The sequence below is a fragment of the Cydia fagiglandana genome, chromosome 3 (assembly GCF_963556715.1).
Source record: "Cydia fagiglandana chromosome 3, ilCydFagi1.1, whole genome shotgun sequence".
Lineage (NCBI taxonomy): Eukaryota > Metazoa > Arthropoda > Insecta > Lepidoptera > Tortricidae > Cydia > Cydia fagiglandana.
This window is the reverse complement of record NC_085934.1, coordinates 9115476-9129057: the sequence shown is the minus strand read 5'-3', so window position 1 is coordinate 9129057 and position 13582 is coordinate 9115476. Positions and strand designations below refer to the sequence as shown.

Genomic DNA, 13582 nt, shown 5'->3' with positions numbered 1-13582 from the left:
CTTCAAATGGGAGAAGTTCATGATATCCGACTACGACAAACTAACTTTAGTGCTAATAACATTAACTGCGTCGTGTTGCCAATATTTTTTGCAAGGCGTTTTAAAAATATTGTGATAAGGACCCCTATTCGACAAGCGACGTTTGACGTATCGTGTTGATCTCCCGTTGATGTGGGAAAAATCATAAGTTCTGGAATACGTACAATGTCAAAATTTGACATTAACAATCCACAGTTAAGGTGACAAGCAAACCAAACCGAACCACCCTTAGTTTAAAGTTGAGTTTTGGTTGTACCAAATGATATTATCCACCGTTGATGGAATCAACACTCAGTATGCAATAAAATCAACTGTTGATTTGACGTGGATGCGAAATCTGACAGTTGTATATGTCGAATTTGGCCCAAGATTGTCAATACCCTCACCCTAGGACCCTGAGCCCTCCTGACCAGGGACTAAAGGGAGATCGCGACGTGCGTCCCGCGCACAAGTGTGCGTGGGCACGTGTGTAGTCTACGCCTACGTGGTGCATGCCTAGGCTGGAATACGCTAGGATGGAGATCATGGAAGTGTTAATAATGTGAGCCATACTGTAGATCGGCGACTACTCGCGCGCTGCAGGGCGACCAGGTGGCCTCGCCGTGCGTGCCGCGCGACGGCGACATGATGTAGCCGTCGCGCGCGCACGTGTTGCCGGCGCCGTCGTGGTGCATGCCGAGGCTGGAAAACAACACACCTGTTATACACCCTTGATCCTTGCAAGCGCAAGATTTTTTTCCTATATGTGTGCACACTCAATAGGGCCGACGACTGCTGCGAGCAGTCAATTACGAGTAAGGCACAGTTTTGGGAACGAATATATATCATGTGGGTGTCATTAGTGCGGGTTTGGTGCGGGTTACATTAACGCACAATTGACAGGTGGCTAATGTAATTCCGCAGAATATGTATTAAAATTCCCATTTTAATGAACGGTTTTATGATAATCCTGAAGTTGAGAGCAAGAATACTGTACCTACATATAAAGTAGTTCTGTGACTTCTGTGGCATGGAATAAGACAAGAACATTAATAGGTAAGTATTAAATAATTGTTAAAGCAGACTAATTAGATAATGATCCCTTATGTCCATCTTGTAACTCCTTAAAATACAACTATTGTCAGTCGATTTCGAAAGGTAAAATGTTTCAGTTCGATATACGTAGTAGCCGCCTATTAAAAGGAACATCCTTATCAAGTTACAAGATGGGCCTTAAGGACAGCGACAGACTTATGTCCAATCTCATGCGCGAGGATGTAGACGGAAGTGAAGCCAGCGGAGGGGTAGGGCCGGCCCAGCATGTCGGAGGCGCCGAACTCGGCCACGACGCAGGCGTGCGCGGGCAGGCACACGCCGCCCACCGGCGCCAGGCCCATCGTCACGCCGTTGCGACGACCGCCTTCTTCGGAGTACAGGTCCAAGCTGGAAGTTTAGAGCGTCTCGTCTGTAAGCTTTTTACCCAACTTTGGGAAATGTGGCAAAATGTCCAATTTGAAGGGCTGGAATTAACTTCATAGCATATGCATATTAGGTACCTAGCTATAATAAAATTAGCATGCTTCTTTGCTCAATCATGGTCAACTCTCCATTATAGAGAGCAGATACACTGATGCACTGATACTTAAAGGCCAGGCCCAGTTGCACCAACCACATTTGATAGACTGATCTGAAGAAAACGATTGATTAAATTTTCAGTCAGTTCATCAGTTTTACTGTAAAAAATTACATATACAATTAAATTTAGCGAACGCTTTACCATTGACAGTTTGGTGCAACTCACCCAAACTCCACGTTAGTTGAGAAAGTATGGCCAAATAAACAAAACTTTAACACAGTTTTACGATATTTAATCATGATTTGATTATTTTTTCTCAACAGTTCACATTCACACAGGTCCATTTTTCCTTTGATAGACAGTTGCCGGGAGATATTTACCCTTCAAGGCAAAGTTGTACGGTTTGAAGGTAGTCCTTATTACAAAACCACCAACTATGGTGAAAGATTGCCAAAACGTTGTTTACCCTGACAGAAGTAAAGCCATGTCCCAATGGTCCGGATCGTTGTCATCTTCAACGTTGAGGGACCGTTGGTACGCGCAGAAGGAGTCCAACAGGCGTCCGCGCTCGGCGTGCCGCGAGAGCGCCGGAGGCTGCGCGCGGAGCAGCGTCAGCCGCACCAGGGACAACTGGATGTGTGTGCCGAGGGACCAGTGCTGGTATAGCGCTTGCACCTGAAATGTGAAGGATTGTGGCGTTGATTTCAAGCTGATTACAATAGGTTAATCTTTATGGCGCTGTCACACTGGCTCGCACCACGATACTTACTTTAATCTTTGGTCGTACCGTTTGCTGAATGCAACTGACGTCATTTGCATGTGGTGTATATGCAAATATATAATATATATGTAAAAACATTGCCACCGCGGCTACATGCAGTCCTTTCGTGACGGTAGATGTTGTGCAGGTGTACTTTACAATCAATTACACATGGTATATAGGTACGTATTATGTAACCATTAATTGTGTATGGGTTAAAGTTAGGTAGTCCTCGTTGCATACTTACTGTAGTTTAGTTTACCGCAGCTTGGAGACCTGCTGGATGCCCATTGAACTCATTTCTCAGTTAGGTGCAATTTCTGTATGACCCATGCCATGTTAGGAGTCCTACCTATTGAATCGATTACTTATTCGAAATAAAAACAACAACCTTCGCAAAAAATAGTTAAGTACCTACCTATAGGTCATAAATAAGTGTGTCCTTTTATTAGGTATCTACTCGTATTATCGATAACATTACCTTGGAGCGAATTACCAAACAACCAATCAATGGAAGCATTAGCATTAGGAGATGTAATAGAAACCGCTACCTGTTGTTTCTATTCAATTCATGGACAATTCACGGATCAATAGAGACATCAGATATCGCTTAGGTATTGTAACCTGTGTAACGCTGTAAGCCGAGATTACATTATGCTAATTATATTCTATTATGGAGGTGTCTATAAGGTGTGTAATGTTATTAATACATAAAGGCATTAATTAGGAATTGCGACACTTGATAGATTAGGTTAAGATATTAGCTAGAGGTGGTATTAGAGGTATATATATAGAGGTACATATGGTATGGTGTATATAGGTATATATAGGTAATACTTATTGAAATTGAGAACAGCAATGAATATCATTCAGAAATAAGGCAGAACCAAAAATGTTAATCTATTACAGGTAAACGGTACTTACTCCATTAATATACGCCAATAGCATATCCCTCAATTCAGTCTCCTTGTAATTAAAGTACGGGTTGAAAGTCTTGTAGGCCGCCTCGTCGAGGAACAGGGCGATCTCGATGGTGTAGCTGGAGGGGGGCGGCTTGTGCGGGTAGGCGCGCGCGCGGGGGCGGCTCGGGCGCGGGCGCAGCGTGCGGGCGTCGTCGCGCGGCGCGCGCGGCGGCGGCGCGCGCCGGATCACGTGCGCCGCGCGCCCGCCGTCCGCCGCCCGCCCGACGCCCGCCGGCAGCGGCCGGACCTCGTATGTCGAGTTGTCTACGACGATCAGGCCGTGCTGGAATTGGGGAAATATATCGGAAAAATAATGTTTCAGACTAATCAGCGCACTCAAATTCACAATTACTAGTACGGTTGTTAGGGCTGTTACGGTTTCGTAATGTTTACATTACGTAAACCTTTAGGTTTACTTGATATTGTTAAAATTACAATTTTCTAAATTGCTGAATTACACTGGAAAATCAGACGGATGTCGGTGAATATGAATGGAAGATCGTCATTATTAATAAACGTTAATGTGGGTTGATGCCCCTAAATCAATCAATAACTCATCGATACAGCAGTACATTTTGTACCTAATTGATTGTAGTCAAGTGGATTATTTAATGTAAAGCAATGATATATTACATCAATCAATGTTTGAGAATTGACAAGCACAAATGATCGTTTCGAGGACCCTTCATGTATGTATTAGTCTCACTCTCTTCTTTCTCACAAATATGTTTCCTGTGTAACAAGGCCGTCAACGGCGTTGGCATACGCAGTTGACGCGCTGTATACACGGTTCAGTTATTTTTTAGGCATCCTGTATCAACTCATACAAAGAAACAAGGCCGTCAACGGCGTTGGCATACGCAGTTGACGCGCTGTACTATCCTATACACGGTTCAGTTATTTTGTAGGCACCCGGCCTGTATCAACAGAAGAGACGCGGATGCTACCGACAGGCAGAGAAGCGGTTACGGCCTCGACGCCGGCTTGCTGATAGTGGCGGTGCGTGGCGTTCGCTCTCCTACCTCATGCTGAACATTCTATACTAACCTATATATACGGGAGACGTACCAATGCATGGTCCTTGCAGGCGGAGAAGGCGGCGACGGCGTCGACGCCGGCGTGCTGGAAGTGGCACGAGGCGTCCACCGCCGACAGCGGGGCGTCGCGCCCGTGCTCCGACCACACGCCGAATGCGCGCGCCACTAGCCGCCGGTTCGGGACCAGGCGTAGGGAGAAACTCCTGTAAAGATAATCATTCCAATATTTATAATCTCGATATAGGGTTGCGTAGTACGGCTTGATTATAAAATTTATAATGTCAATAGCCATTTTGCAGCTGGTATTTGGATTAATACCGGATGCGGGAGAAGACTGTAGGAAATTCATTTCCGCCAAAATACTTAGGCTTTATTTCTTATTTTTGACAACAATGTGCAAGCAAGACGCTATTACATGCAACTGACCTACACCCTCGCCTACATTGATAGGTATATAGGGACTGGCTTTACGGGCAATAATAATGAGGCATGACAGATAGGGGCCAGTACAGCGGTGTGAAACCGCTACAACCTGATTGGTTGATGAGTTCACATCATGCGCGCGATTGGTTGACGAGTTCGCATTACGCGCGCTATTGGTCGCAACTATTTGCGTTAGACTGCACGATTGGATGGAATTCGTGAGTAACACCGCTGAACTAGTTTCCATTTTTAGTACCCCATTAGCCCATCCTTAGATATTATACGTCAATGCTCGCCTAGGCTAGGTACTAGTCCAGGAGCAAGATGTCAGTATAACTGTAGACGTACTTACCGACCGAAAGCATCGAAGCTGTACGGAACGGGCACATCGTCGCTACCGCCGCTTGACTGCTGGGCCTCACGCGGCAGCAGCGCCGGCAGATACACCACTTGCACGTCGGTAGTTTGCTCGGCGCCCTCGCCCAGCCACCAGCTCGGGAGTTGTAATAGGTCCTGAAATACGCCGGATTCCAGTTATATTGCTGAAAAGTTTGAAATGAAGGTAATCACTGCAGATTTGCTCGCGTCTAATGAAAAATCATCCCTACAGGGACAAAACTATAAACTTTATTGTTTTCATGTTGGTGTACAGGAGCACATTCTGATTAATCATTTCTTATTTGGTATTAGTATGTTCCAGCATGATATATATGATACTTACCTTTGCTACATCTAAAACTAAAAAAGACGTTGAGCATTGCTCTGAAATACTTTATTACTAATAGGTAGCTGTATTGTATCTAGTATGTAAATGAAAAGGAACGATGAAACATGGATAAATATGAAATATAGACATAAGACGACGACGATACAGACGATATAGACGAGTAGGAATAAGACGTATAAGATTTCTAATTATAGTAAATGCCGCTTAACTATAGATATAGGTCCTATACAATAATTATGTTACCTATCTGATACCGTATGCAGTTTTTTTAGCCGTATTTCAATTCAGGTGTGAAATCGATTATTAACATGGTAGTCTATTTTTACAAGCTATAAGTAATATACATACTTACAAGCTTTTATTTAACTTGTTAAGTTAAGTATGTAATAAATAGGTTAAAGTTGGTTACCTACTTAGCACCACTAACCCGGGATTAACCGGTTAAACCTGGAGTTACCATGGATACCAGTACAATACTCGTACTTATTAAGTGGCGCTTAAGTTAGTTAGTGGGTCAAATCTTTGAAGTTAAAGACCCGTTTCCCGATTTCCGATTTAGCTTTACACATAAATAAATTTAAGTCGGGTGACAATGCAATATTATGGTACCACCGAGCTGATCTGATGATGGAGACAGGAAATGGCCATAGGAACTCTGTAATGAAACAACGCAACCTGTGTTTGGGTTTTTTTAATTGTCTCGAAGCCTGAGGGAAAATAAGTACAGCCAGCGATAGTAAAATTTTTGTCAAAAAACTTACTTAAAGGTCTAATTAGCTTCAAGCTAGGTAAATTTCACCATAACAATCGGAAGGCTGATTTAAGCGGCGTTTACTCTCATTAGAAATCTTATACGTCTAAACCACTTTACAAGCAAAACTAATTTACTTACATAGGGAACTCAAATTATGCCTGTACCTATTATCTCACAAATCTCACAATGGAGATGCGTGTTTTTATCGGATTAGTCGTGGTCCCCGAAACCTCGAGTTCGAGTTTAACGTTTCGCGTGTAATAATCATCAGTCATCGTAAATTTTATAGCATTTTTGGTGCAGCGGAGTGGGGTTATTCCGTTGCACAGAAAATGCTATAAAATGTATGATGTCTGGTAAAGATTATACTAATGTCAAGGTATTACGGCTTGTTTTGTTAATAGGTATTCGACAATCCTATCACTGACCCAACCGCTTATTTGCTTATTTTTAACATTTATGTATGAAAGACTAGCTGTTGCCCGCGACTTCGTCCGCGTGGAATCTTATCTTCAACATTTTACATCTTTAGTACCTATAATTTTCATATCCAAGCAATGTTGAAATTAAGTACTTTTCTTTATTAGCAAGATGTATGAAGTTTTAAGTCAAGTGGATTTTGATGTTGGTTGCTGAAATTACTTTTCTTGTATTCTCATAATAGGTAGGTAACCTATGCCCTTATACTAAGATTCAAGTTCCGCATTCCGCACTCACAAAATATCTGATCTCCATACAAACTTTCAACCCCTTTCTCACCACCTTGGGGGATGATTTTCAAAAATGCTTGAATTAGTTTTCATGTTTTTAATTTATTACCTTTTTTCCAAAAAGTTAAAGTTCCTAGCTTAAAATTAAATTTACACCCCAAGACGAATTTTCATCACCTTTTTGGGAATGAAGGGATTGAATTTCCAAAAACGATGCAATTACTTTTTTTTGTAATCGGCTATTATGTCTTTCTAAGAAGTTTTAAAGCATTTGTAATGGATTCAAACTTTAAACCCCATTTTAACCCTGTTAGGGGATGAATTTTACAAATCGCTGAAATCACTTTTATTGTCTTCTAATAATATACCCAAATAACCCAAATACAAAGATTCAAATCCCGCGCTCGAAAAAATGCATGATATCCATACAAACATTCAACCCCGTTTTCACCACCATAGAGGATGAATTTTCAAAAACGCTGAAATTAGGTTTCTTGTATTTTAATATAATACCTTTTTACAAAGTTTCAAGTTCCTAGCTTCAAATAAAATTTGCACCTGAAGACGAAATTTCATCCCCTTTTTAACCCCCTTAGGGGTTGAATTTCCAAGAACGTTGCAATTACTTTTTTTTTGTAATCGGCTATTATGCCTTTTCTAAGAATTTTCAAAGCATTTGTAATGGATTTAAACTTTGAAACCCATTTTAACCCTGTTAGGGGATGAATTTTACAAAACGCTGAAATTACTTTTATTGTCTTCTAATAGTATCCCCAAATACAAAGATTCAAGTCCCGCGCTCGAAAAATGTTTGATATCCATACAAACTTTCAACTCCTTTTTCACCACCTTAGGGGATGAATTTTCAAAAATGCTGAAATGAGTTTTCTTGTATTTTAATTTAAAACGTTTTTACAAAGTTTCAAGTTCCTTACTTAAAATAAAATTTGCACCCGCAGACGAACTTCCATCCCCTTTTTAACCCCCTTAGGGGTTGAAATTCCAAAAACGTTGCAATCACTTTTTTTTGTAATCGGCTATTATGCCTTTCTAAGAAGTTTCAAAACCATTTGTAATGGATTCAAACTTTCAACCCCTTTTTAACCCTGTTAGGGGATGAATTTTACAAAACGCTGAAATTGCTTTTCCTGTCTTCTAATAATATCCCTAAATACAAAGATTCAAGTCCCACACTCGAAAAAATGTTTGATATCCATACAAACTTTCAACCCCTTTTTGTTCACCTTAGGGGTTGAATTTTCAAAAACGCTGAAATTAGTTTTCTTGTATTTTAATAATATATCTTTTAACGAAGTTTCAAATTCGTAGCTCAAAAGAAAACTTTAACCCCATACAAACTTTCATCCCCTTTTTAACCCTGTTAGGGGATGAATTTTACAAAACGCTGAAATTACTTTTATTGTCTTCTAATAATATCTCCAAATACAAAGATTCAAGTCCCGCGCTCGAAAAATTTTTTGATATCCATACAAACTTTCAACCCCTTTTTCACCACCTTGGGGGATGAATTTTCTAAAACGCTGAAATTAGTTCTCGTTCTTGTCTTTGAATTTGATACTTTTTTACAAAGTTTCAAGTTCCTAACTTAAAATAAAATTTGCACCCGAAGACGAACTTTCATCCCCTTTTTAACCCCCTTAGGGGTTGAATTTCCAAAAACGTTGCAATCACTTTTTTTTGTAATCGGCTATTATGCCTTTCTACGAAGTTTCAAAGCATTTGTAATGGATTAAAATTTTCAACCCCTTTTTAACCCTGTTAGGGGATGAATTTTACAAAACGCTGAAATTACTTTTTTAATACAGTTGCTCAAAAAGTGCTACTTTACGTAGCTGTTTAGCGTGCGGAAAGTTGGTTATCTCGAACTAGTGCTTTTTACTTTTCCAATTTTTTTAAATTTATATTTGTTCCAATTCACGACTACTTATTGATGAGTGTTAATATTAGTTTCCTTTAAACGTCGTAATCAGCATAAAAACCTACCGTCAATGTAAGAATACGAAAAATATTACATATTTCATATTTAATTACTTACCTCTTCATCATTATAACACGTTTATTTTTTAATATTCAATATTGAAAATTCCGTTCTTAATAAGTTGACTGAATGGAACGGAATAGCTGCCAAACGCCCATAGATATAATATACTTAAAGACGACGTCTAACCGAGCTGTCACTGTTACCACTTTTGCTTAGTGTACGATTAACAATGTTTTTCTTATTTTTTCGCAACTGTATTAAAAAACGTCGTTCGATACACGTGCGGAAATGTCATTCTTCACTCGTCCCGAGTCATGCCACTCGCCTGCGGCTCGTGGCAAGATATCTCGGTACTCGTGAAGTAATGATCGACATACCTTCCGCACTAACATCGAAATGTACTATTCCTGTCTTCTAATAATATCCCTAAATACAAAGATTCAAGTCCACCACTTGAAATTTTTTTTGATATCCATACAAACTTTCAACCCCTTTTTCACCACCTTAGGGGATGAATTTTCAAAAACGCTGAAATTATTTTTTTTGTATTTTAATAATATATATTTTTACGAAGTTTCAAATTCCTAGCTTAAAAGAAAACTTTAACCCCATACAAACTTTCATCCCCTTTTTAACCCCCTTAGGGGTTGAATTTCTCAAAATCGCTTCTTATCTCTTGTACACTTTATAAATGCCATCTGGTGTGCAAATTTCAACTTTCTGGCTTTTGTAGTTTCGGCTCTGCGTTGATGAATCAGTCAGTCAGTCAGTCAGTCAGTCAGTCAGTCAGGACACTTGCATTTATATATATAGATAGATAAGTACATATGTGAGGCGACATAAGACTGCTGTTAGCTTTTGTATTCTTTCTGCGAAGACTACGCCAGCGATCTCGCTGAATCTATAAAAGGTACGTGCTTAGCATTGTTAAGAAAAGACGAGATCTATAGGCGACATTACAGAGCTCTTACTAAACTAAATAAAATACAATATCCAGTGTGTACGAACGTCCACATCATTTGCGTATCTAAAAGCTGTAGATAGTTTAAAGCTTAAGCATAACCCACGCACTTTATCTACGATGATCTATAGCTCACTCACCGCAGATTTTATTTGCGAAATCTTGTAATCTATCAATATAATCCCGGGTACTTGCTCAACAATGCAATCAATGTAGGTATCAGGAACGCGTCGAAGTGTCAACAAGGAATTGATAAATGCGGCTTATGCGGCGGTAATCGGGGTCGTCGGTGAGTCGGTGACAAATGGCGCGATTCGGGAAATGAATTAGACATTCACTAGATATGAAATAGTAACGATATGTGACATTCCACGACAAAAGGTACCTTATGGCTGAAATAATATTGGAGCGGCGTTAATAATAGTGCAAGCGCCAACCGCCATACCTACCTACCTTTTGCCGTGGAACGTCACATATCGTTACTACCTATTTCATGTCTAATTCATTTCCCGAATCGCGCCGAAAGCGTCGCGTTCGCGGTGTGGGGCCGCCGCCGCCGCCCGGCTCCCGCCCGCCCCCGCCCTGTTCCCACGCTTATTCACATCATTTAATTAATAAGTAATCCTTCGCTAAACGGTCTCCGGACTAGTGTTGGCGCCAAGAGTTTATTTGCTCCCGATTCACTCACCACAGGCGTGTTTACACAACAAATGTTTAATGACTTCTTAACACGAAATGTAACTTTCTTCTCCTGACAACTTAATATAAAAAGCTAAGGTCTGTGATTGATGAGATGATGAGCCGCATTTCTTTCTTTAATTTCAATGATAATTTTGTGCTTTTCATTCCGTGTATTTAAAAGGAGCCACTGAGTAAAATAGTCGCGGCAAGTCACTCAAACTGATGGAGGTTAGTGAAACCGAAATCGACACCACATGAGTCAGCTAAGTGCAGCTTCGACATTAGCGGATGCGAGCGAAGTAAAGGGGAAAGTAAAACTATTTGTTTTTCTTTTTCTTCGAAGCTAGACAATGGGATTCCAGTGAATTATCTGCTTCCACAGCTGCGACGCAATCGCCGAACTTAATAAGCTATTACTTCAATTTCGAAACTCGGTTGTTACGTTACGTTTGAATGTGATGGATAATGAAAGTGTAGCGCCATAGATCGCGATCACGCGAGATATGCGCTCGGCTCGGCTCTACGCCTGTCTGTACCTACTGGGCGGCAGCAGCACTCGACACTCCACTTTGATCATGAATCATCGATAGACCCAATTGAATAACATCGATCTACGTGACGTTTACGCTGCGAACCGTACGTGATGCCGCGCCGAATCGGCTGAACTCAATTAAATTATGTAACTTACTTTTGAACCAATTCTGCGAAAGTGGTTTGCAACATATTTACCCCCTTTCACCCCGCACGAATTACTATTGCGTAACGTTACTTGGGAATGTTATGGTTACAGACGTGCTTAATAGACACTACTTATTTCATTTAATTTTATTGCTTTTATGCCATTACGTTACGCAGTTCATTGGGATCTACAAAAGCGGTCCACTTTTGCTGCCCACGTGAGCTGCTATGTAACGAGCCATTCAATACTTAAATATTCTTCAACAAAGGCTTTAACAAGAACTTTTGAATAATTTAAAAGGATTTGACGTATTTTTGGGGACTTTATTATTTTTAATGAAAGACATATTTACTTTAGACACGAACAGTAAGTACCTAAATACAGTAAAGTAAATAAAGCATATGCTTGAAAAATCACGGTCACGGATTGCAGTATCATTCAGTTCAACATAACGTTACACTTGACCTTAGCTCTGCAAAATTTTACGAGATGTAAGTAGGTATTTTATTATTAACTTGCTTTTACTTACCGGCATGCGAAGCTGCCGTAAACAATAGATAGGTATTAGGTATTGGAAAGCACCATAAAACGGTTATACCTACGTGTAGGTAGTCGACATACATATATGTATTTAGAACATATTATACTTACGAGTTTATCCCTGACATTCAAGAAAATCTGATCTGATCTGATTGTTTAAGCTTTCATGTCATAACATACAATATATAATATACAATAAAATAATTGACACAAAATTTTAATAAATAGATACCGAAAGTAGCTATTAAAGCAAACAAGTATGTATTAGGTAACCCTACTTACCTAAACATCCAGTATGAACGTAAAATAAAAGCTACTAATAAAACTTGAAAAACTATTGAATACGAAAAAATATTAAGTTTCGCACAAATTACTACAATGACTAATGATGAATTTTATAGTACGATACTAAGATATTATACATCATATGACATAAAACATACAACAAGACATATATGATGTAACATTTACGAGTACTTTAATGCAATTTACATTTAAAACTGATATGAAATCCGCCCGCCCTAGAGCGACTTACAGGAAAATGCGCAGGGGCAGAAGCGCGCGCGCGCAGCACTAGCAGCAGCGCCGCGGTCACCAGGTTCACTCTCATCGCCATGCCGCACTGGCATTGCACTTCAGCCAACTGATACTCCACTCTCGCGCACCACTTTATAAACTCGCACTCGGAAACCGCATGCAGGTGCTTTGAATATCGAAGACGCGATGCACCGCGCGAACCGACCCGACCGTTGTTACCGCGCGATTAGAGCGCGTACACTTATGCGGCGCCAGCTACCGAATAACCATCGAGCCCCTACACCTTTCGCACCTCCGAGAGAGAAAGTCGGTAGGAAAGTGCAGATTTTGGCTGTCATGACACCGCCTACGCGCGTCCCTCCGGGACATCGACGACACTCATCCATCACCCCGGCTCCGAATACTAAAGATAGACGGCATGGTTTCTAGACGAACATGCAAATGAATCCGTTACCCTCTGACTCAGCCGCTGACCTCGTATTTTAATTGGAACACTTCATATGTAGCCCTCTACCTGTCATCCCAAGCCTCGAGCAACCCTACTATAATAATAGTCATTAAAAAGTTTTTACAAGAATTCGAAAATAAAAATTGTTGGGCGCGCGTATGCATCATTTAAGATTATTAACATGCGCCGACAAATCATCAGTATTATTGACAGAGAGCGATAACAAGTAAGGTCAACTTGACCTCTTTTCGCAGCAAAGGTGATAAGCAGTAATGCAAGCGATTGATGATTTTTTCAAATTTAATTCTACGTACCACGAACGTTCGGGTTTAATGCACTGGCAGTTAATTTTATTTCCTTGAATGTAATAATACAAAAGTCTACATTATCTACGCGATTGGAGTGGTATGTATGTTGTATTGTATTGTATTGTAGCTCGGGCGATTTTCCGCAACTCGACGTCTTGCGCCTATTTTGCGTGATAGGGGGTGGGCTAGTCTTGCCAGCCCAGCTCCTCGAGGAATCCTATCAAACCTTTGATGTTGAGTAGGACCTCGGGGAGGTCACTCGGGGATCCGAGATGTTTTGCCCTGTATGGGGCCAATCCGCTGCATTCCAACACCACGTGAGAGGCTGTTTCTTCTTCCTCCATGCATCCACGGCATAGGGGACTGTCTGTGACACCTGTTATAAAAAGATGTTTGTTAAAAAGTCCATGACCTGTTATGACACTGGTTACCATACTCAGTCGAACCTTTCCTAGTTGA

The 13582-nt window shown here is 40.6% G+C and overlaps 1 protein-coding gene across 1 annotated transcript in view; it reads right to left on the bottom strand.

The window, feature by feature from the left end:
* LOC134680438 (A disintegrin and metalloproteinase with thrombospondin motifs adt-2-like) overlaps nucleotides 1–12446 on the bottom strand; it is a 31576-nt gene extending 19130 nt beyond the window's left edge. The window contains exons 1-7 of the mRNA XM_063539569.1: nucleotides 12366–12446; nucleotides 5129–5289; nucleotides 4385–4556; nucleotides 3279–3599; nucleotides 2061–2269; nucleotides 1270–1461; nucleotides 592–720 (exon numbers count right to left, since the gene is read on the bottom strand). Coding sequence (XP_063395639.1) covers nucleotides 592–720; nucleotides 1270–1461; nucleotides 2061–2269; nucleotides 3279–3599; nucleotides 4385–4556; nucleotides 5129–5289; nucleotides 12366–12446 — 1265 coding nt within the window. The remainder of the gene's footprint in view (nucleotides 1–591; nucleotides 721–1269; nucleotides 1462–2060; nucleotides 2270–3278; nucleotides 3600–4384; nucleotides 4557–5128; nucleotides 5290–12365) is intronic.
* Nucleotides 12447–13582: the final 1136 nt, after the last annotated feature.